At 38.7% G+C, this 25,021-nt stretch overlaps 1 protein-coding gene across 1 annotated transcript in view; it reads left to right on the top strand.

Moving 5' to 3' along the window:
- Positions 1-24,210, top strand: part of hcrtr2 (hypocretin (orexin) receptor 2) — a 30,681-nt gene extending 6,471 nt beyond the window's left edge. Inside the window, exons 2-7 of the mRNA XM_051125327.1 lie at positions 211-389; positions 6,144-6,387; positions 11,802-11,917; positions 13,584-13,804; positions 22,509-22,630; positions 23,695-24,210. Of these exons, the coding sequence (XP_050981284.1) occupies positions 211-389; positions 6,144-6,387; positions 11,802-11,917; positions 13,584-13,804; positions 22,509-22,630; positions 23,695-23,864 (1,052 nt within the window). The 3' untranslated portion in view covers positions 23,865-24,210. The remainder of the gene's footprint in view (positions 1-210; positions 390-6,143; positions 6,388-11,801; positions 11,918-13,583; positions 13,805-22,508; positions 22,631-23,694) is intronic.
- The last annotated feature ends 811 nt before the right edge of the window (positions 24,211-25,021 follow it).

The raw sequence follows: 25,021 nt of genomic DNA, 5'->3' as shown, positions 1-25,021 counted from the left end.
GAGTGTTGTTCCTAGTGTTTCACAGGATTTGAGGATTTATATTTAGTGCTCACCCTGGTTGAGATCCTCAGTTTTGTACAAGAAAAGATATTTCTAAATGAATGCAACTGTATTTAACAGTATTTCACTTGCTTTAATACTTTTTCTTTTTATGTTGGCTATGGTTTTTACAGCCACAAAGTATGTTTTTCAAGGTGTCTTTCTTTTCAGTTTGTTTTGCAGTTTGGAAAAACCATCACATGCGCACAGTAACCAACTACTTCATCGTGAACCTGTCCTTCGCAGACATCCTGGTCACAATCACATGTCTTCCTGCAAGTCTTGTGGTGGACATTACAGAAACCTGGTTCTTCGGACAGACCCTGTGTAAGATACTACCTTACTTACAGGTGAGGAAGCTGACAACATATGTACTTTTGGCACCATATTTTGGTTCCTTTTCGTAGGAAGCCCTCTCAAAATTAAGTTTCAGATGTTTTGAGATCTGTACATTTGTGAATTATGACACCTTTGATCTTGAACATCTATTACTTCTGACACATCAGTAGACCTACTAGCGGATTCTACTGCTAGAGGCTGTTTCTGCTTTTTTTTAAAGGGATTGCTTTGCTTCTTCGTCAATAAATCATATCAACAGCTTAAGGTCTTTGAAAGATTTTTTTTTTTTTTTTTTGAGCGAGAGATGTACTGCCATAAATGACATACTTGTCAAAACCAGTAGGTAGAATAGATGGAGTTCCTGGAGATGACAACATGTCCCACCCCTCTGGACATTTTTTGAAGGTATTTGAGGAACACATTTTCTCAACCTTCATTCTTGGAAGGACCTGATGGATGGACTGTAATATTTCAGCTGTCATACTCTTCGTAGTTTGAATGCTACAAGTTTGGTTGTTTCTTCTATATCCCTGATAGGCATGGTTATCTTCCCTAGTTGGATGACTGAATATTAATGAGAGTTTTGAAGTTATCGAGACTGAAAAACAGCTGTGAGCCATGGCTGCAGCTGCTTCAAGTGTTGATATGTGCCTGAATAAAATCACTTGTTTCTAATCACAATCATGCCTTTTGACTCTCAAAGAGAGTCACATTTGATTGATGCCAATATAATGTAGGACGCTTGCGTCTTGCAAATGCGTGCCAGACACTTCTTGAAGCTGATGTTTAGAATGAAGGCAGAACATCAAAAGTAATTCTGCTTGAGCAGAACTAGAGTATGGAAAAGTCTTATATAGATGCTATGCCAAAGCGTTCAGACATTCGCAGAATGGAGCACTTCAAAAGCATATCTGTTGGAAATTGACCAATTTGCACAGAAGACATGCATTGAAAATCAAGTGATAATCATGTCATCTGATGTCCTACTGTTTTTAAATAGGGTATTGTTCTTTTAGAAATGGAATTTCAACAATCCAACAATCCAATCTTATACCACAAGTGAAAAAACATATTTGTCAGTAAATCAAAGCAATCCATTCTGGTACAGTGCAATACATTCATGCGTTCATCGATGGTGGTCATCATTTCAAATTTCTTTCAGGCCATTTCCTGGATTTATATTTATGCATTTGGTGGCATGATTATCACTTCTCCTCTGTTTTTTAGAAACTTGATGTTTTATACCAGGGTTTCCCAAACGGGGCATTGTGAGGGAACTGCAGGGAGTTCATGAATTGACGAAAAACGAATAATTAATTACACTGAATGTAAAATTTAAATAAATGGGGCTGCACGATAATTGCAATATGATCCGCTGTATTCAGCATCTCATAGCAGCTGGTTCACAGTAAATTCAGTGCCTCTATTTACACTTGTAAAAATAAAGGTGCTTTAAAAGGTGCTTCACAGCGATGCCATAGAAGAAACATTTTTGGTTCCACAAAGAACCATTCAGTCAAGGGTTCTTTAAAGAACCATCTCTTTCTTACCTTTTTAAAATCTGAAGAATCTTCTTTTGCCACAAATATCCTGTGAAACAGAAAGGTTCTTCAGATATTAAAGGTTCTTTATGGAACCATTTAGACAAAAAAGGTTCTTCTATGACATCATGAAGCACCTTTACTTTTAAAAGTGTATGCTTGTGCTGAGAGTTTAACATGAATTTGTGATACACTGTGCGCTATGTTACCTTCAATGATATTTGTGTAATTTCTTGGCCAGAAATGTTTGTGGACAGAAGTTACCTTGATACCTTGATTTTTCTACCTTGAAGAGTTCTGTGTATGTTAATTATGTAACTAAAAGCTCAAAACTACACTTACGTGTACAAAGTTATGCAATATGCGGTATATAGTTTTACCCAGGTGAAAAAAAGTGCAGTAAAATATACGTTATTTCAGTATACTTAGTACACTTCCATAATGTTCTTGAAGTGGTCTATTTTCATGGACTAATTTTGTACTTAATATACAAAAAAAATGATGCTTTAGTACCGTACTTCGTAAGATAATCTTAAGAACATCTAAAGCCGGGCTCACACTACAGGATTTTAAAAATCCTAACTGATTATGAAATCTGGTTGGAGCGCACACATAAGGAGAATCTTGCAGATTATCTTCCCTCAAATCTTAAACATGCACACACTACAAGATTTGAAAATTGTGGCGCATCACACACTACAACATATTTGGCTCGTTTTAGATGCGCCTTGCCTCGCCTGAAATGTAGGCGAGAGTAGGCGGCTGCAGTGAGAGGAGGAGTGAAATAAGTGCAGTCAAGATGGACAGTTCTGACCTCTGGAAGTAGAACAGATATCTACGAGATCAAAGGCGGATATCGCGTTATCACACTCACGTGCTGTGTTGCTGATACACATGATATAATTTAAGGTCTGTTGTTTTTATATGAAAATAAATATGATAAACAAGACACTCAAAGTTCCATATGAAAGGCGTATTAAGCGTTTTTACTTTAATATAAAAGTGTATTTTAGATTTGTATAGAAATATGACAACAATCACAAATCTCACACAGAGATCGCACTGTCATGGTGTTTGAGAATATTTATTCATAATTTAAACACATAACCACATCATATTAGATTAAAAAATTAAACATTTTAGAAGAGAATGGCAATGTCACGGTTGTCTGAACCAGTGAGCTTTAAGCTGTGTCGTCAGCCAGTCGTTTCCCATCGTGCTTTTGGTCAGCGCAGTCGGCGAAGAGCTACTGCGCCCGACTGCTCAATCAACATGACATCAGACCAAGGTGGACGTAACTCGGACACATTTCTAACCGGCATGCATCTTGTGGTGATCGGTTCTGCGCAGATTTTGCTAATCTCAAACTGTCACGGGCGGTTATGGATATCTGGGTCCAAATGCAGGGGAAGAATAATTTAATATAACAAACACAAATGAACGTAAACCCAAAAGGCCAACACGGCACAAACAGAATACTAAATGAATAAAGGCCCGTGCAGCGCAGTCACCGCCGCGTCAGGAACAGAGAGAACGGTCACCGCCGCGTCCGGAACAGAAGGCACGGTGAGGGCCGCGTCCGGAACAGAGAGCGCGGTCACCGCCGCGTCAGAAACAGAGAGAGCGGTCACCGCCGCGTCTGGAACAGAGAGAGCGGTCGCCGCCGCGTCAGGAACAGAGAGAGCGGTCGCCGCCGCGTCTGGAACAGAGAGAGCGGTCGCCGCCGCGTCCGGAAAAGAGAGAGCGGTCGCCGCCGCGTCCGGAAAAGAGAGAGCGGTCGCCGCCGCGTCCGGAAAAGAGAGAGCGGTCGCCGCCGCGTCCGGAACAGAGAGAGCGGTCGCCGCCGCGTCCGGAACAGAGAGAGCGGTCGCCGCCGCGTCCGGAACAGAGAGAGCGGTCGCCGCCGCGTCCGGAACAGAGAGAGCGGTCGCCGCCGCGTCAGGAACAGAGAGCGGTCGCCACCACGTCCGGAACAGAGAGCGCGGTCGCCGCCACGTCCGGACCGGAGATAGCGGTCGCCGCCGCGTCAGGAACAGAGATAGCGGTCGCCGCCGCCTGCCCGAGGAAGAGCGTCTCCGCCCCCGCCAGAAAGCAGGGCCGCATCTGCGCAACCTCGGCCCTACAGGCGTCCATCCCCGCCAGACAGGCGTAGATGAGCTCGAAACGGGCGGCCGACGCCGCCTCAAAGGACATTCCCGCCGTGTCGGGAAAAGAGCGGGTGGTCGCCGCCCCCAAACGCGCGTCCGCCGTCGCCAAACGGGGAAGCTTCGCCTCCCCGAAAAAGATCCTCCCCGCTGGACCCATCTTGGAGGTCTGCATTCTGTCACGGGCGGTAATGGATATCTGGGTCCAAATGCAGGGGAAGAATAATTTAATATAACAAACACAAATGAACGTAAACCCAAAAGGCCAACACGGCACAAACAGAATACTAAATGAATAAAACAGGGAACACGGTCAAGGCCAGATCAGGAACACACAAAAGTACATACAAGACAAAAGACAATGCAGACCTGAACAGGAGTGAGAAGTGAGAGTTCTTATACAATAGTCCAGAGTGTGAACAGCTGTGAGCGTAATCAGTGCAAATGACAAGACAGACGTGAACAATCAGGGGAGTGCAGTGCAAGGGGAACAGCGACCTCGAGAGGCTGAGGGAAGACCCACAGCCCCGATCATGACACAAACAAGCCTATTATTACGATTATCATGATGGAGGGAGCACCTCACGTAATCTCACGCAACAGATCGTTACAGGTCACCCACTGGCAGATGAGCCAGCGGCACTGGTTTTTAGCCCATGCGTTCTATATTTCATATATTTATATTATACATTAAAATACATTTAGAATTAACAATGACTGCTGTACAAAGAGTAAAAAGAGAAAAAAAACAGACAAGACGATGGTGGAAGATTCGCCTTCGGTGGAAGCTTAGGACAGTGAGGAAAAGAGAGAATAAACTTAAATAAGCTAAAAACTAACAATTGCTTGACGCCAAATCGCCGCTAAAATCCAAAGTAACATGCAACTGTCATATCCCTGTCACATCCCTTTTTTTTTTCTTTCACTATCTCTTCTGATAAATTTTCAGCCAAATCGTTCTCTGTGTGCAGTAGAGAAAGTTTTGAGAATCTGTCCCGTGCCACTGAAGATCGGAGCTAGTTTACTATTCTCCTCATAATAATAATATTTTACTGGATAAGAATAATCCCCGTAACCATAGCTGTGATCATCCCGATTTAAAATCCTGAATATCAAACATGTTTGGCATCAAAAGGCACCACATTCACCCCCCCTCACCTATTCCATGGATTTTACCCCTTTTAACTGAACTGAAGTACTACTGAAGTAGAAATTTACATTTAGTTAGTGTATTTATAGTGTATAACTCTTACAGCTTTATTTAGCACAAAAAAAAAAATGTACTACAAATGTACAAATGGTAGCATGCTATGAATAAACACAAAACGGAAGACGGGTGGGGTGAGCAGTAGCTCAAGAGACATGCACCAAAAACTGCTGTTTTTGACAAGCTAAAAAAAGTGTTATTTTACATGACTATTGAGGAGTTTTAACCCAAGTATGCTGGAGACATCTATCCTTAATTAAGTACAATCAACTTTCAGTAATACTTGAGTGAAATTTGCTCATTTTATTTAGTTAATTTCACTGCTTGGTTTTACAGAGTACCACATACCACATAGAATTCATCAAGTCCATTGATAATACATCAAGAAAATTGATGGAATATTACAAAAGTCTAGTAGAATGGAAAGTGATTTTGTGGAAATAAGAAAAATCTATACATGTTTGTTACCAATTAAAATTTCCAAGAAAACATGCTTTGTTTAAAACATTTCAATTAAAGAAGGGCAGAACAGGAAGAAATAACTGCAATATTTCTAATAATTAGTTTTCATTTTTCATGACACATGTTTATAGCCCTCAGTGACATGGTAAAATTGGTCTGCAAGTTGTGAAGTTATATCCAGTTCATCCCTAAGTTCACTTAAGCATGATATTTTGATAAATTTAATTGTTAAATGTGAACATTTTATCTAGTCTAACATATTATATATTAACATATGAACATAGCAGGAATGACTCTTTTGCATGTATTCCTGACATATGCATTTAGAATTCTAGCAAGATGCATGTCCCATTTAGGACCAGGTTTGTAAAAATTTGGTATAAAAAATGTCCTCCTTATATTGTCTTCCAGACAATCTCTGTGTCTGTATCGGTTCTGACACTGAGCTGCATTGCCCAAGATCGCTGGTATGCTATCTGCCACCCCCTGAAGTTCAAGAGCACTGCCAAAAGAGCCCGCAAGAGTATTGTTCTGATTTGGCTGGTTTCCTGTGTGATCATGATTCCACAAGCCATAGTCATGGAATGCAGCAGTCTGCTCCCAGAGCTCACCAACAAAACCAACCTGTTCACCGTGTGTGACGAACAGTGGGCAGGTAAGCGATCTTTTCACTACTAAAGCTTCTCCTATCAAGGCACAGTGGGGCTATATATCATTTTAGACAGGCCACTTATTTTTGTGTGTATCGATTGCAACCTGTAGAACATAGTTTGTGACTGAAATTGTCTTCTCTCCACAACAGTGTTCAGTTATAAAACAATCAAAGATTTTGAGAACAAAGTTGTGAAATGACATGGATAAAGTCTTTAAGGGATCATCGGATGCACTTTTACATGTTATTTGAACATAAATGTGTGTTGGCAGTCTGTGTACACAACCACGCTATAATGATAAAAAATCCACTCAGTGGTATTTTTTAAATCTTTATAAGTAATATCCCCTTTTTCAAATCAAGCCATTCTAAGCATCTTGTCTGTGTGACGTCACACCAACCAAGGCTGCTTCTATGATGGTTGATTGACACGGCCGTCTTACCCTAGACCCGCCCTGAGTAAGCTGTAAACAGTATTTTACGACATTTTTCGAAGTCGTGCAGGGGAAGACGATCACAGAAGAGAGGGGCGGGGTGAGCAGAGCTCAGTAGCATTTAAAGGCAAATGCGAAAAAAACAGCTCGCTCTGAAAAGGGCTGATTTTGACAAGGTAAAAAGGGTGTTTTTTACACTACCGCTGAGAAATTTCAACCAAAGTATATTACAGATTTTTTAATTAAGACCCTAACGAATCATATCAACTTGTGGAAAATTCACATCTGATGACCCCTTTAATGTTTTGAGACTAATCTCTCACAATCAGCATTTTACAAGAATAAAGTCATAACAAGATTACAAGTTGTAATATTATTAGAAATAAGTAACATAGAAAAAAATATCTTAAGTGAAGATTATACTTTTGTATAATCATATATTTTGATATACTTTTGTTCATAGTGAAATTAGGTAATAAAGGCCAAAATTATTATTTTGAACTACAATAAGTAAGACTGTGACTTGTGTGTAAATAATACATATATTGATTAAGTATGATAGACTGAAAAAAAAAAAACCCTGGAAAATTTAAATTCTGGTTTAGTATTAATCTTTTCCCAAAAACAATAATGTTCATACAAAGATGATTTATCACAAAGACCATATGTGTGCAATACAGTATGATTTGTTCAGTAATTCCAGGTAACAGTCCAATCCAAATAACTCTCTTGTCTGCGTGTTGGATACTGTACTTTGTATTCATATCAGTTGGGATGAATTTTGAACATCATACCATCATGTCCTCTTTTACGTTTTAGAATTAGTCACTTTATATCAACATACTGTTATGAATAATGTACGCCTCATACCGGCAGTTGTTCATGCATATTTTTCAGTAAATTCTCCTTTCAGTTTATAAACTGTGAAAACCAAGTCAGTTGAGCCCAAAGACACATTTTTTCCCTATTTTTCTCCCAGTTGCTGTACCATCTTGAACTATATGTTGCTAGAGGGAAAAAAAGAAGAAAATGAATCAAACTACGGATTCAAACATTTATAGTGCTGTGAAGCATATTCCCTTAAAAAGATTAAATCTGTCTGCATTGATCGTTGCCTTGCTGAGCAAAAAGACACCATGACAGATGAAAAGACTTCAAAGGCATAGTGCGGCTCCCTGATGAGAAACGTGGGCTGTCCCCCCTGATGAGTTCTCACAATGGCCCCCAATGAGTCAGTTATACCACAATGACAGCAGCCTGTATGGAGAGGAGGTGAAGGCCCATGAGATGATTACTGGGTCAAACAGTAATCTCCCATGTGGCAGACAATTTGCTGGACGAGAAATAACCTTAAATCACCCTTTTCCAATATCGAAAAAGTACAATTTCATAGCACCAAGTCAAGGATTTTATTGCAAGGTTGCAACTGCTGTTACAACAACAAAGCGAGTGAGGTTAAAATCCAGATTATGAAATAACAGTATTTCAATGGGAATGGAATAAAAGAGTTAAGATTGTCTCTGACTTCCCCTATATGAAATACTTACTAAAGCAAAATTTGATATTAAAGCGTGAAGACTTTTTAGCTGAGGTTTTTGAAAGACAAAGTGCAGGGAAGTTCATAATAAAACAAAACATTTTGATATGAATAGAATGCTTAGTTAAAGTCTTTACATAAACCATTTTGACCTAAGCATTTTTGCCAGATCAAAGACGCCAAATCTCATTTCACCTCATTGTATATGCCTTAGCACTATAAATATAAGATCAAAGTGAAATCAAAAGTGGATCAACATCTCCACTCTTCTGGGGACTGCCAACATTAAAAATCTCTTAAAAGTGTCTCCTCAATAATTTTCTGACTCTCCAGAGATTTTGCTGCTCTGTCACTATTTTGGAACTGCTCTCTGTAGGCTGTAATGAATCGAATCTGTCGTGAAGCTGACAGTATGACAATCGAAGCAATTTTGGCCCTTTGTGATGTTGTGCTGCCATTGCAGGTCACAGGCTTGGATTTAGCCACAGGTGTTCGAACAAATCACTGTGCTCAGAGCAGGTGTCACTCACAGTAAATTCAAGCAGATTTGCTAAAGGGTCTTGTTGTCAATGCCTGCTAGAATACCATTTTATAACATTCTCCCTAGGGTTGCCGCACAATTACTGTGATAAAACCCAGCTCTGCTAAATATTACAAACCAGGGCTGTCAATCTAAACAGCATGAGATGCTTTTGAAGAAATTTGTCACTCTCCATAGGATGTTTGATGAAGTGGGAAGAATAATTTTAAAGACCCACATTGATAATAAGACTACCAAGCACTCTTAACGCTCACTGTTGTTACAGCACACATAGGAAATGATTGTTTATTTTTAAATTCAGCTAGCCAATTTTCAGAGATAATCACAGTGTCTCAAGTGTCTAACAGACCTCCCTGTGACAATGGAGAGATGATTCAATACACATTTTTGTCTCCATTAAATTACTGTTTGTTATCATATGTTCTTATTTGCTGCTTTTGCTCAAAATGAGTAATGAAGTTCTATTGAGAACACATTTCTTCTGGCTTCCATTGCTCAACCCCCTTTTTTTTCATTTCCTTGATCTTATTGCTGATATATATATATATATATATATATATATACACACACACATTTACAATTAATAGTGCTAAAGCATGAGCTGAAATCAAGCTTAGGATCTTTGATGGTTTCTTTGGATCTTTCAAATGGTTTATGCAAAGATTTGAATAATAAAAAAAAATTATTTGTATGAAAAATTCATTTTTTGTTCATTTCACTCCAAACACATATCATTTTCTGTCTTCCAGTGAATACAAGGAATATGAGTTGCAATGAATAGGGACAATATACTCTCTCATTTGAAAATGTATTAATTAGTTGATGTACTGTATACTTTAGAATGTAAAGTTAAGATATTTTATGAATAAAGTCAAAAGTCCGGCATGGACTTAAATGGTACATTGCCACCATTTAATATTCTTCACAAATAGAAGAAAATTGATTTTAAAGAAGTAAAACATCAATATATGTATTCAGTGACACAGAAGGGTTTTAAAAATTAATTTTACTAATGCTCATCACCTGTACTAATATAATTTAACCCCAGCCACACAGAACCTGTAAAGACTCTACAAAGAAAGACTACGTCTAACCACGTTTAGATCACATCACCTCACATTTTTCCTTCTTTTATTTTACATTTAGCCTATATAACAATATAGCCTCTTATTTACAGTCTACTTAAAGACACTCTGAAATCTTGCCCTCTACCACTGAATTGACAAAGGTTTCCCGTCCCTGATGAGCATCAACTCTGATCTTGGCCTTTGTGCACTCCCAAAAATGTTTTCTGTCAACTCCAATCTGTTTTGCTAGAACAAACTTTTTTTTTTTTAACTGTGCCCTCATAGACACCCATTATATAATGCTGCTACACAGTGTGTAATTTGTAGGCCTAAATACCTAAATATAGTTGTAAATTAAGTGGTAAGGTAAGGTAAAAGGTAAAAGCACAAAAAGAACTTATCTTTAAACTCTTTCACTCAGAAAACTGATCAAAGTCTGAATTAAAGGGATTCCTCTTTGGGCTTAAATGGTTCCACAGTGAGTAATGGTAAAAATCGACAATGTTTTTCTTTAAAAATGTAAGATATCTTTACAAAGACATGCATGAAGCTTAAATATATTGTGGACTAAGCATCATAGTACTTTTAATTGTGCCCACTTTAAGAAATGTTACCTTTTTTTCATTCAAGTTTAGCTTGTGTTGACTGTAGTTTGCATGCGTTTTGTGGCACTGTACCATTTAAGGCCATCTTTAAAAGAAGTTAATTAATGAACATAATCTGCTCTGCAAAACAATTTATGATGTATTTTTTTGTACATTGATGCAAAACGAATCACAAAACATTTACTGTTTGCAGTTCAGAAGCTTAAGTCTTCGTCAGTCCATCTTTAAGTAAGGCTAATAGTTTGACCTTGAGATTAGCTTTGTGTGCAAGCCAATAAAATTCATCTTTCCATTTAAAGAAATATTATATAAAATGATAACATACTTTTTGTCCATACACAAAAAACAATAAATGTATCTCTTATTTGATATAATATCAATGTACTTAAAGAAATGACTGAAAATTGCAGAAATGTGTTGAAGTTTTTGGGGGTCTTTGCATGAGATACCCTGAGACAGCATGCACATTAGTGGGGCTAACTCAATGCAATAATGCTATGCAATAATAAATGTCAGGGAATTAACAAATCACTGGATTGGTTAAAATAATGAGCAGCATAAAATATGATTTTCCTTTTTTTAATTTGGGTACACTTAGCCTGTGTGAAATGTTCAGTCAACAAGTCGTTCTTAAATGCAATGATCCAATTCGCAAAACTGATCTGAATGATTTCGTTCACAAATTGGTTTAACATTTCAACAATTTTAAATCTGTTTATCATTAATGTAATGAAATATATAGGGGATATGTTTATGATATTTTAAGCTCAAAAGTCTCAAAACCTTTTTTTTTTTTTTTTTTGAGCAAAGGAACTCTTCTGCTCTGAACTGTATTAACGTAATTCATATACATAAAACCCAACATGAAAGTGGAATAAGTGTGTCTTTTCACATTTTTGAGCAGTGGATGTAATTAGGTTCAATGTCATGATATTGAAAACCTAATATGGAAATTACAAAAAAAAGTTGATATCCATTTGAAAAGGTTTAATAATGTCCAGGCCTGCTATATTCAATTCGTAGAATTTTCAAGAAGAGGGAATGTTTAGGTTCAAGTTGAAATCATGGATGCATTTTGGTCAATACAGCATTGTTATTATACAGTGTTATACAACGTTCCTAATTGCAGGCCTAGAAGCTCCTTTCACTATTTCTAAAAACTCCCTTATGCTTTTAGTTACAGAATGTCATGTGCATTTGGATGATGTTATTGTTTGATCCTTTCTTCTGCAGATGAAATCTACCCTAAAGTGTACCACACCTGCTTCTTTATTGTCACTTATTTTGCTCCATTATGTTTGATGGTCCTGGCATACATTCAGATCTGTCACAAACTCTGGTGTCAACAGGTATGTCAGCGTTTTTGACTTTTAACTGACTTTTAACTGCAATTCTAAAATTATAAATTATATAGTATATATGTATATATATATATATACACACACAGTGCACAGCATAAATGAGTACACCCCCTCTGAATAAATAGAAAAGATGTATTTTCTTAATGATCACTAATATGATTCATGGAAAGATGGCAGAATTGAAATTTATTTTCACATCTAACCTGTTTAACTAGCTTCTCAAATGCCCTGATCTTTAATGGGGAGTGTTGCTCAACTCATCTCTACAGAATCCCACACAGTCACTCGAGCATTAAGATTGAGTGAAATATTTGAGTTAAGAATTTTCACCTTGGGAGAATGAATATCGTCATCGTCAATAATGCAGGGAATGAGGGAGGGTAGCATCATCTGTTTCAAGCTGTTGTATTACACCACACAGTGGTGTGTGAATTCATGACAGCGTTGATAAAGCACAACTCCCTCATGCCTTCACCACACATAGATCCCTAAATAAGAGCTTTACTATTACTGAACGTCACTGTGGGAACCAGGCACTTCTCACTGTACTCCTCCTCTAGCAACACTAGAATATTTTGGATGCTTTAACTTGAGAGACCACCAGAGTACGGATTCCCAGAAGCCTATATTTTGTAAATATGGGCCTTGGAAGAGGTTAAATTAGTTTATTGTGCTTTGGCTACAGTAGGTAATTCTAGTGGTGACAACAATTAGGCATGTCACTCCTGCAGGCTGCATTGTACATTTGCATGTATTTCTCCTACTCTTTTTTTCTAGCAAAAATTCACTTATCACTAAATGAAAACTTAAAGTGAAGACCTGATTATTTAAGGAGCCTTGTCCATTGTTTTTGACTGTCGGTGTTACTTCTGCTATGTTTTCACACTTAAAACAATAATTTGGCATTTCTCTTGTACCACTGTCCTCTTTTATGCTAAGAAATAAGTCACCTGGCAGTTCTCTCCCAAGTGGTTCCATTGTTTCCAGTCAGAGTATAATTCAGTGGACTAGATAACACTTTAAATTGTTTTGGTTCAATACCTGTTACCTGTTGATCAAAAATAGCCTTAAATCTTTTTTTTTTTTAGTTTTATTTAGTAACTTTCAGGAGGGTGTACTCATTTTTGCAACACAACATTTTATTAATCAAATGATACAATAATAATGTGTCTGTACTGTGTATATTTATTATGTATATACAAATACACACACATGCATGTATATATTTAAGAAAAATATGTTGTTTATATATTGAATATATTTGTTTCTAATATAAATTATATATGAATTCAATATAAATACATGTATTATGTGTGTGTATTTATAAATACATAATAAATATACATAGTATACACACATGTTAGGCAAACACAAACTTTTATTTTGGATGCAATTAATCACGATTAATTGTTTAACAGCACTAATATATATATATATATATATATATATATATATATGTATGTATAGATGGATCTTACCTGACTAGTTTTTGGATTTTGTAGCACTAGGTTTGGTTTTGTTTACTAACAGTGGCACAAATCTTAAGTCTTTGCTTGTGTATTCATTGCTGAAAATGTGACTATATAGACGCAGTTTCACAGGTCTGAATTTCTGTGCCATGACCCATAACACACAGTGCTTTATCCCTGAGCAGATTCCTGGAACATCATCGGTGCTTCAAAGAAAATGGAAGTCACTGCAGTGTTCCGCCCATGCTGTAGGCTCGGGAGAATCAGTGAAAGTAAGAACCAGCACCGTCTCAGCAGAGATCAAACAGGTGAAAGCCCGACGGAAGACAGCACGCATGCTGATGGTGGTGCTGTTTGTGTTTGCACTCTGTTACCTGCCCATCAGTGTTCTCAACATCATGAAGAGGTAAGCACTATGATACTAGGTAGAGTTAGTGATTTTTCTCAAATGTGTCTCAGATCCACATTAGTGCCCTTTTAGTGCCCTTTTAAATTCAACGCTGCATCATTATTGGTGCTGTGGCAATGCTTCTGGGTTAGCCGGTATCTGAAGCATGTGTGAAAACATGCTAATCTTGACTGGCTGAACGTTAAGTCAGGTGACGTAGCATGAACATTGAAAAACACCTATGTCACAAAATTCCCAGCTTTTTTTCTTCAGGTGTCCATTTGTTTGTGTGTCTGAAAAGTTTTTTTTTTTTTGTTAGGAGTGTAGAAAAAAGAAAAATAAGCAGGGACCCAAGGACCTCATTCTAAATTCTGATGAAGATGTATTTTCTGCTGCCTCTGGTTCGGGGGATCTGGGTGGCGGCAGTGATGTCACGAGTACCCCCACAGAAGTGTTGAGGTCTTGAAATAACATCTGCGCCTCGTGGTTTGGGTCCTGCATCTGCCAAAGTGGCACATCAACTTAAATCATACGGTTCACAGTTAGATCTGGTTGCTGAGTTTCTGATTATGGGCTCTGCCCTTTCTCTTGCTCTGTCAGCTCATATACATAATCTTCTTCCTCCCAAGCAGGCACAATTGTCTCTTGCTTGAGTCATGTCTATTCTTATACCACACCCATCTCAGGTCCTGGAGTTTCTTCTAATGAGCTCATGAGTCAATCAGGTGTGTTCAATTAAGGGAGACACACAAAATGTGCAGTGCTGGGGGGCGCCCAGGACCAGGATTGAGAAACACTGCTCCAAAAAATACGGGAAGATACAGGAAATGTGCTGAGGGCTTTTTCCCCTTTCTATGTGGAAAAGACCCGGATTTTTCATACTGGGTCCCACATTGTTGGCATGCTGCTCCTAAAAGACGGTGATCACAGATTCTTCGTTTATGGTACAAATAGTGATCAAGGGTGGTTGCCCAGCCTTGGGGGTCTGTGGACATAAATATGGTACATTTCACCTGGACGAGAGGCTTGGGTGGGCAGAAGTGGACTTGTTTGCCTCTAAGGAGTCGACCCACTGTCTGCACTGGTTCGTATTCACACTCCCAGCGCCCCTGGGGCTGGATGCTATGGTAGAGACATTGCCAAGGCTACATCTATATGCTTTTCCCTGATTGCTCTGCTTACAAGATTTCTAGCTAGGACGGAGGACTAACTATTGTTTGTTGCTACATTTTGATCAACCCAGGTGGGTATCTCAGACCCAATATCTCTGCTGGAAGGCTTCCCTTGGGAGATTCTGAGCAGGAGGGATCTTCTCTCCCAGGTCCAGAGCACAATATTTTACCCCCGGACTGAGACATAGAAGCTATGGGTCTGGCCCTTTGAGGGATACCAGCTTATAGATTCCAGTCTCTCAACAGAGGTTGTTGAGATCATTCTGAATGCTAGACCTCCCTCCACCAGAAAATGTTATGCCCTGAAGTGGTGCCTCTTTGAATCACGGTGTGCACTACCACCATGCAGTTACCAATGTTAGTTCTGTAAATACTGTGAATACAGATAACCCAAGTACACTTGTAAATGACCAAGAAAATGTCGAACAACTAGATGTGGATTTTACAGCAGGCCCATTTGTAACAAGGTGCAATCCTACTTCTGAAATAACATCTATGCTTAGCTCATTGTACATTTCTGATTCTGAACAATCTAATGATGATGAAGGGAGTTGTATTTTAAATGTTGGAATTGTACAAACAATACAAGCAGATGTAACACAGGTAAAAGTGGATTTATTGGCTCTCAATCAAAAAGTCCAAACGCTAGAGCATGATTTCAAACAGTCAATGAATACACTACATTGTGAATACACAGTACATTGAATCAAGAAACCAGTTTCAGGCAGGCTGTGGATGCTAGCTTGGCTGGGTTGGAGGACTATTTCCTAAAGTCACTGGAAAAATTAGAAAGGACTGTAACAGATTGTTTTCTTAGGAGAGATGCTAAATGGGAAAGTCAAATGAAAAAATTAAGACTTACCAGTACTCCCACGCTCTACAGATTACAGGCCTACTCACCAGCTTCCTCCTACATTACTTCCTACTGTGCTTCCCTCCTCAGTTATGGCTAGTTCATCCTCATTCTGTGCTCTGCCTAGAGTTTCCCTCTTTCTGCAACTTCTGCAAGACTGTGGAGGTGCTCAACTTCGAGCAGTGTAAGAATTTCTTGGCGATCAGACCACTCCGACTACTTATGACTACTGGGCCCTCTGTTTAAAGTGGGATCTCTGAGGAGGAGTTGGTGGACCGCATCCTGAACAACATCAACCCCTGGGCTGCAGAATGTCTACGGGGGACAGTGAACACTGCGGGGCAGCTAGTGAAGGTTGGGTCCTTGATGGAATAGGATTGCATGGAAGTGAAGAACTACTGGCAAAAATTTGGTACCCAGGGTACAAAGATGAGACCAAGAAGTCTGCAGAGCGTACCAACGACAAAAACGTAGCTGGAGTGACCCTGGCACAACCCCATCCATTCACATCTCTCCTCTTTGTTCCTTAAAGGGTGAATAAACAGGAGGTGAAGGCAGTGTTAGACAGGGGAAGCTCTTACACCTTGATGCAGGAGAACTTGTGGAAACAGCTGAAGACAGAGAGACCATCAGTCATTACCTCTACCCCTCAGAGATTCATTATGGCAGATGGAAAGATTCAACGGTCCAGAGACCTTCAAAGGTTACAGTATCACTGGCATGACCAAGAGTCCACTGTGGACACCTATATCCTGAAAAACACTCACCTGCCATTTCCCTTATTGGCTGGGCTGGACTTTCTGAGTGCCACTGGAGCTGTTTTGGAAGTGGGACAAGGCAGGTATGGCTTAAGATCTGGAAAAGGATATACATATTACCCTTTTCTGCCATCACAGTTCCAGCAGGTCCGACTACCCCTTCTGGTCAAGCTCTACCCTTACAGCGGCTAAGTTGAATTTATGCTATGCCTTACCACCAGCAGGTAGACTTCCTGAACTTATGTCATTCACCCCAGAGATTTCCCAGTGGGACTCTGACAATCAGAAAGAGTTGCTGAAGTTGATCTCCGCCTGGCCTCGCACCACTTCAAACATCTTGGGTAAAACATCAGTTATAGAGCACAGGATCACACTGATTGATGACATACCTTTCAAATCCCAGGCATACAGAGTTTTTTCTCATCCAGAAACAGATCATTGAGAAACAAGTTCACCAGATGCTCCAAGACATTGAGCCATCCTTCTTGCCTTAGTCTTCAGCTGTGTTCCTGGTCCCCAAACCTGATCGCTCATATAGGCTCTGTATCGATTACAGAAAGTTAAACAGCAAGACCGTACTCAACACTTACCCAGTGCCTTTGATTCATGTCATCCTAGAATCCATGGAAGGGACCTCCTGGTTTAGTGCATTGGATCTGCAGTCCGGGTACTGGCAGGTGGAGATGGAGGAAATGAGTAGAGAAAAAAACAGCTTTTATTACTACCAAGGGGCTATATCAATTCAAGTCTATGCCATATGGACACCTTCCAGCTTTTGATGGAGAGAGTTCTGGCTGACTTGAAGGGGAAGATCTGTTTCATCTACATTGACAATATCATCATCATTAGAGCAGCACATACAACATCTCAACACTGTCTTCCATAAACGTACACAGGCCAGCCTGACCCTGAATATGAAGAAATGGCACTTATTCAAATGACAGCTCAAGTTCCTCGGTCATATGGTCTCTGAGAGGGATGTGGAGATCGACTGAGAGAAGACCAGTGCCGTTGCAGAGTACCCTCGCAAGATCTCAAAGCTCTGCAAAGATTTCTGGGCCTGGCAGGGTGTTATTATAAGTTCACACTCCACTTTTCTGACATTGCTGCTCCATTGAACCACTTTAAAAAGAAAGTCTTGTCCTTCAGCTGCCCCAAAATCTCCTCACACCTTACACACTGGACCCCTCCGACTGCAACAATTCAACTTTCAGGTCCTCAAGGCTGCCTCAACATGGGTCCAGATGCATCATTCCGGGTATATGAGCCACCCTCTAATAATGCTGCCCCTTGCCTCTCAATTTCTTCTTATTACTTGATGACCTTACCACACTCCCTGGAAGAAATTGCTAAAGCTCAATGTTTGGACAATACCATCACTCACCTACAGTCTGGCATCCAACCTCGCTCAGTCAAAGAACAGCCCATCATCTTTGAAGAACACCAAGGGGTGTGGTACCACAAAGTTCCTTTGAAAAGTAAGGGAGAAAAAGATCAGCTGGTAGTACCACACTCTCTAATAAATGACTTCCTCCATTACTACCAAGACAATCCTCTAGAAGGCCATCTTGGGCAGTTAAAAACCCTGCTGAAAACCTTGGAGGTGGCATGGTGGCCATTTGTCAGGAAGGACGTTTGGGAGTATGTCAAAGGCTTTGAGGTATGCCAGAAATACAAACCCAGTGTGGCAGGACGAGCAACCGACAGACACAGTGGGCGTGACATCAGGCCTCGGAGAGGCTTTTATTAAACATAATATAAACAAAAGTGTCCAAAAAGGGGCAATAAAAGTGTCCAAAATAAACAGGGGATCTGGTGTCCTCGTCGTGCTGGGGGTTCCGTGAAGGAGGGGCAGTGATCGAAAGGGAAAGGCGGTGATTAAGGGACGGGGAGATGCTGATAAGTAGGGAGAGGCAGCTGACTCGTCACACCAGTAATACAAAACCATCTGGATTGTTGCAAAGTTCACAGATCACAGAATCTGGTGACACTCTAGGGATGGATCTAATAGGTCCATTCCCCACCAGTAAGGAACAGAACACTTACCTCCTTGTCATTATTACACCAAGTGGGTGGAAATGTTCCCACTTAGAGATGCTAAGACCCAGAAAATAGTAAAAATTGGGTGGAAATGTTCCCACTTAGAGATGCCAAGACCCCCCACGTTGGGGGGTCCCAAAGTACCTAGTGTCCAACAGGAGTCCCCAGTTCACCTCCAGCATTCTGGGTGATCTGTGCAAGACATGGGGTTGTGTTCAGAGACTAACAACAAGCTACCACCCCCAGGCAAACTTAACTGAAAGAGTCAAACCGGACTGTAAAAACAATAATCGCTGCCTATGTTGGACAGTAACACCAAACCTGGGACCAATGGCTACCAGAATTCCACTATGCCATTAACACCGCTCAACAGGAAAGCATGGGGAAGACACCTGCAGAGCTCATGCTGGGTAGGCAAGTGCTGGGACCACTGGAACACCTAATCCACCGACCACCTTCACCTGATCAGGCTGCGTATTCCTTGGTGGAATGACAGAACAAGATGAGGATGAGCCAAGTCAAACAAGCTAAGTATTATAATTACTGCAGAAAAATCAACCGATATATCTGAGCTGTTGTTGTCCCTTTGTTTGTATTGCCCCGTTGAGCATTATAAAGCTTGGAAGAGCCAGGACATTTTTTTTTTTTTTTAAATATAACTCTGATTGTGTACGTCTGAAAGAAGAAAGCCATATACAGCTAGGATGGCTTGAGGGTCAGTAAATCATGTGGTAATTTTCATTTTTGGGTGCACTGTCCCTTTAATCATTAGGAAAAGTTTATTAGTAAACATTAACAAGCACATTATCTCATGTTTCTAGCTCACTGAATATATATTAACTAGTGATATGTTAAGCATTATACAATGCATGTTAATGATTTATTAATGAAAGTTCTCATAAAGTGTTACCAAGTCTGAATGTAGATTCAAACCCAGGATCTCAGGTCCTTTCAGGTTAATTCCTCCTTACTTGCCAGAAGGTTTTAAGAAATGGAAAAACTAAACCAACCTTACCAACCGGCCCTTCTTCCTATGATGCGTACAGCATGCTTCGCTTCTGGGTATCAAGTTCACTACAACAGGAGTATGGATTTTCACCAAAGTGTGCCCTTATCTAGTTTCTAGTTTCTTTTGTGGTGGGTAGCTCTTTCCACACACATTCATGGATATTTGTTGGAATAGGATTGATCAACCTTTAGGGTTAATCCGTTTCTTAGGCCAAAGTGATTGTGCTTGCACATACTTCACAACCTTTTTTTGGTCAGGCATTCCTTTAGTATGGTGACATGGGTATTAACTTTCCCATAGCATCAACGAGTTCCTCTCAAAAGGAAACATCTTAGTTCACGCATGTTACGCTGTGTCACCTTGCATTGCAAACTTGAAATGTCTTTCTTCAGACAATTAGAATTTTAGGAAAACATGACGTAGGTGACCTTTTAAGGTCTTACTGATGCACCATGCCACATCACCTGGCCTCACATTCAGCTAATCAAGATTGGTGTGTTTTCATACATGCTTCAGACAGCAGCTCATGCAGAAGTGTTCCCATAGTATTCAAATCATGATGCAGTGTCTCGTTCTATTTAAGGGTATGGTTACATGCAAAACCTGAGACAGTTTTCATTACTGTATACAAAAAAAAAACAAACAAAAAAAAACATCAAAACGCAAATAAAAGAATAAAATGGTGCTAAACTTTGCGTAATTGTCTTTATGCAATTTTTTTTTCCTTCTTTTTTTCACGTTTGATTTTGATGTGAAATGTGCCTTAGGCCTTTTTTTCTGTGAGATTCACTACTCTACGCTTAGAAAGTATATGAACAAACAAAAGAAATATGACTGAGCTGTGGAAGATATGTGTATTCTGTCTTAAGGTGTTTTTAATTGGGTTAAGCAGGGCTCTGAACTGGTTCAAAGAACAAAAACAAAAACTGAAAACGAGCAAAATTTTGACAGGAAAAGAACCAGAAACAGAAACTTAATCAAATTTTATATTCCCGAACAGAATTGAAAATTTGAATTTATTTTATCGTTCCATTTAATATTTGAAATTTGCTGTCAACCAATCACAAATTTAAGTTGTACGGCCTATGCAAATGTGAGCTGATGCATCCGCTTCGCGTTGTGCCTAACGGCGCCCCTTAGCTGTTATAAATTCACTGTAAACCACGGCTTCTTTGGGCTTATTGCTTTATTATACAAGTAGACAGTTTAAACAATGCAGCAAACATATCTTTAAAAATACTTTATTGTATTTAAAGTGTTAACAGATTTTTTTCTTATGTTTAGTAGTCTACATTTAGCCAAAATTTAGAAGAGATGATGCTGTATTGGCCATGACTAAAGCGAAGTGGGTTAAGATACCAGAAATCTTCCTGTTTTTTTTTTTCTCCATTTTCTTTTTGAGTAAAGAAAACGCTGTACTTGAAATTAAGCCCTGAAATTAAGTAATATTCATTTTTGTTTCTTTTAATATCTTTCCTATAGTGGTGTAATAATAGTAGCTCTTAATGTAATACTGTACATTGGTATGAGTAATGTGAGGAGAAGCGTTCTGTGAGGCATGAGACAGACCGCTCAGATAGTATCTGTTAATTATGTCACCCTTTGTACTCTAAATTCTGTTCAAACCAAGAATCTATATCTATAATGAATTATGAATTTCTGTCTAGTAATGTTTTTGCAATAGGGTCATTCTATGTAAATGTCCATTTTTTCTGTCCCTAGCCTTTACAGAAATATTATACTTGAAAAACACTTTTTTTCTATCAAATATATAATGTAAATGGCATAAAAAACAAAATGCTAAATAAATATTATAAAATATTTAATAAAAGTAGTGGTCCCCTGGAGTTGTGTCACTGGTGTTTAACAAAAATCGTTTATTTTGAAATAAAAATCACAGTGATGACATAATTTGACTTCTTTCTTCCCATTTCCTAAAAATCTTATGAAGCTTTTACTTGAAGTCACTGGTGTGACCTGCTTTATTGTTAGGAAATTGTAAAAACTAGAATACATTCTTAAACTACTTAATTTAGTGAGTATACCATGATTGACATCATGTGCTTTGATACTCTGCAGCAGCCATTTGTAAAATGCATTTTTTTATAAAAATTGTCACTGGTGTTACTTTCCTTATGGGTAACAACAGTGATCAGTATATCAGGTCTTATGTATGTCACTGGTGATTCATTGTGCCACTAGTGTTACTGTTTTTTTTTTTTGTTTTGTTTTGTCTTGTGTTTGTTTGTTTTTTCTGTCACAATCAATAAATAAAACATAATCTACTTAGGTCTTGCATTTCCATTATTTTCCTGTAACTCTGACGACATGTGCTGAAAAAAAAAATCGAGAAATAATATTTCATAAAAACCTTTAATATTGCCAAAGAAAGTAAAACCAGTGACAAAAAATGGTACATGTGGTCTTTAAAAAATTGCACAAAAAAGTTTTTTTTTTTTTTTTTTTTTTTTTTTTTTTTTAAATCATTAAGCTGTCATTTATATGTATTCATAAAGCCAAAAAGTAATCTAATAATGTGGTCTAAGTTTTCTTGCCATTCCAAAAATGGACTTTTCTGTAGAATGACCCAATAATTCAACACAGCTGTTCTGTCTTTTTGCTTTCTGCTGTCTCTCTGCTTTCATGTCACACTATCACTATCCTTAGGGTGAGTGATATCAATTATTACCATGGACAAGTATTTTCCACTTACTAGTTTAAGAAGCTTTGCAGACTGTATGTATTTGACTGAACTGAAGCCTGTAATAAAAATCTGCTCCTCAGAGGAGGGTCTGAGTGTATCTGAAAATCTTAGTGATATAATAAATGTTCTATTTATTCAAATATCATTGATGGTTTCTTTTTTATGTTTTTGTCCACCTGTCTGCAGAGTATTTGGCGCTTTTAAGAACACAGACAACAGAGAGACTGTCTATGCCTGGTTCACCTTCTCACACTGGCTTATATATGCCAACAGTGCCGCCAATCCAATTATCTACAATTTCCTCAGTGGTAAGTATTTGACACCTTTCCACTACATCAGGGTTTCATCACAAATTCTGGTTCTGGAGACCCACAGCAATGAATATTTGGAGTGTCTTTCTTCTTTGCACATCAGACTGAAATCATCATCAGGTTAGCAGAGAGCTGTGTGAATTGATCTGGGTGTGTCAAATAAGAAAGACATATAGATGACCAGAGTTAAGAACAACTCCGCTACATGTCATTTCCTCCATCTGCTGGTCACATTAAGGCATTGCACCTTTCGTTCCCTGCACTGCCTGCAAACACACTCAAAACTTCAAAGCTTTGAAATGCCGTTTGCCCTCTAGAAACATCCTGCACCTTTTCATTCCAAATGAGCATGTTAATTATTTCTTCATTAGCATTGCAATATTCTCTTTGTGCACAGTGGTACAGGTTTGATAATACTGAGTACATCATTACCTGGTCAAGGATGCTTTAGACATCATTTAGAGCAGCATGGATTATTTAGTGTGCCTACTGAAGAAAATTTAATACAATTAATCCCACCAGTCACAGGTGGGACCGAAATTCTGGTTTCAATTTGAAAGGCCTGAAGAACATTGTTGATGTGTATGTGTGTGTTTTTTTTTCCAGAATAGTCCCTTTTGTAGTACTACCACAAAGACAAGCTGCTCTACCTCTGAGTTTTTGCAATTTTTGTTTTGAGAGCGTTAAAAAATGCCATTTTAAAATGAGTGAGTACTGACATGACTAGAGGCATTTCCAGGTCTCTCTTTCTGAAAGGTGATATTTGCGTTAAAGTATAAAGATGGTCTGTTATCAGTCCATTATTTGTTATGGCTTATATAAGTGTGCCCACAGGCCGTGTAAACCTGTCAGTGATCACAGTTGTTAATGTAAATAAAATGACGTTAATTAAGTAAACTTACACTGGGGCAAGTGTAGTTGTTCATTTGGGAATGATGGATGAGACTGGATGAGTTTAATCCTCACTTATCTGTGCAAAACATGTGGATTTAAATGGATTAATAAAATGCTTAAGGTTAATTTGATGTTTTAAATCAAATGCTGAATATTTTTTCTTGCAGGTAAATTTCGAGAGGAGTTCAAAGCAGCGTTCATCTGTCATTGCCCTGGCAGAGATGAGCCACACAAGGAGAGAGTCAGAGCGAGAACCAGCACAGATAGCCGCAAATCCCTGTCTACCCAAGTAAACAATTTTGACAACATCTCCAGAATATCTGACCAGGCTGTGTAGCTCCATCATGAGAAGGGTTTACTGGGTTAATCCTACGGGGTGCCACTTCACTAGTCACAAATGCCGACTAGAAGAACACAGACGTGCCATATGTTATGACCTGTGAGACTTACGGATGAAAGGATTGAATAGACCTGAATAGACTTTTTTAAAATGACATTGTGTCTAGCATAAGAGCGCATGAACCTTCAGCTCTCCACAACAGGAGACCTACCCCATAATCCCCAGAGATGATGTGCATGAAAATAATGGCATGTCTCTCAAACACACTGCTGATGTGAGATGTGTTCTTAAACTCAAGAAAGAAAGGCAATGAAGGGAATAGGGAAGCAAAAAAAAAAAAAAGGTTATCTGTGTGATTTTTTTTTTTTCAGTGTTAAAATACTTTATCCTATCAAATCGTATGTAGATACAACTATAAGTAAGTAATTTGTGAGTTATATGAATAGTATAAAGACTGCAACACAACTGAAACATTGCTCTGTTTGTTTGAGCATCCTAACCAGCTGAACTCAGTGATACTGGCTCACCAGTATGAATTTTGGATGGTACTAGTTGTTTGACCAGCCAGTGATCAAACAGTATTTTTGGAATTCAGCCCCTATAGCGGGGCAGAAATAACACACTTCAGAGAACACAAAGCATGCATGAATTGCTTCAAGTACTTGTGAACAAAATTGACATTGTATATATATTTATTTTTTGTTCCATGTTTAAACAATGTATAATTTGCAATGTTTTTTCTATAAGAATACGTTTTGTATTCTTTTCAGGAATGGTTTGTTCTAATTTTGTCTCAGTCAAGTACTCAAAACATCAGGATAACATTTTGAGGTCACTTTATTTTAAGGTCCAATTCTCGCTATTAACAAACCATTGACTATGATTTTGCCACTATATGCTTCTAATTTGATGCTTATTTATAGATAGTAAGGTGGTTGTCAAGTTTAGGTATTGGGTGGGATTAGGGATATATAATATGGTCATTCAGAATATGTGTTTTATAAGTACTAATAAACAGCCAATATGTTAATAATAGGCATGCTAATAAGCAACTATTTAATAGTGAGAATTGGTTCCTACAGTATACTGAAGTGTAGCCATTTTGAATGCTCACTACAGATAAAAGTCTGTTTTATTTCCAGTGTTAGGCATCT

Source organism: Labeo rohita, chromosome 13 (assembly GCF_022985175.1).
Source record: "Labeo rohita strain BAU-BD-2019 chromosome 13, IGBB_LRoh.1.0, whole genome shotgun sequence".
Taxonomy (NCBI): Eukaryota; Metazoa; Chordata; class Actinopteri; order Cypriniformes; family Cyprinidae; genus Labeo; species Labeo rohita.
Note: the sequence above shows the minus strand (reverse complement) of the source record. Positions and strands in the feature narration are given on the sequence as shown.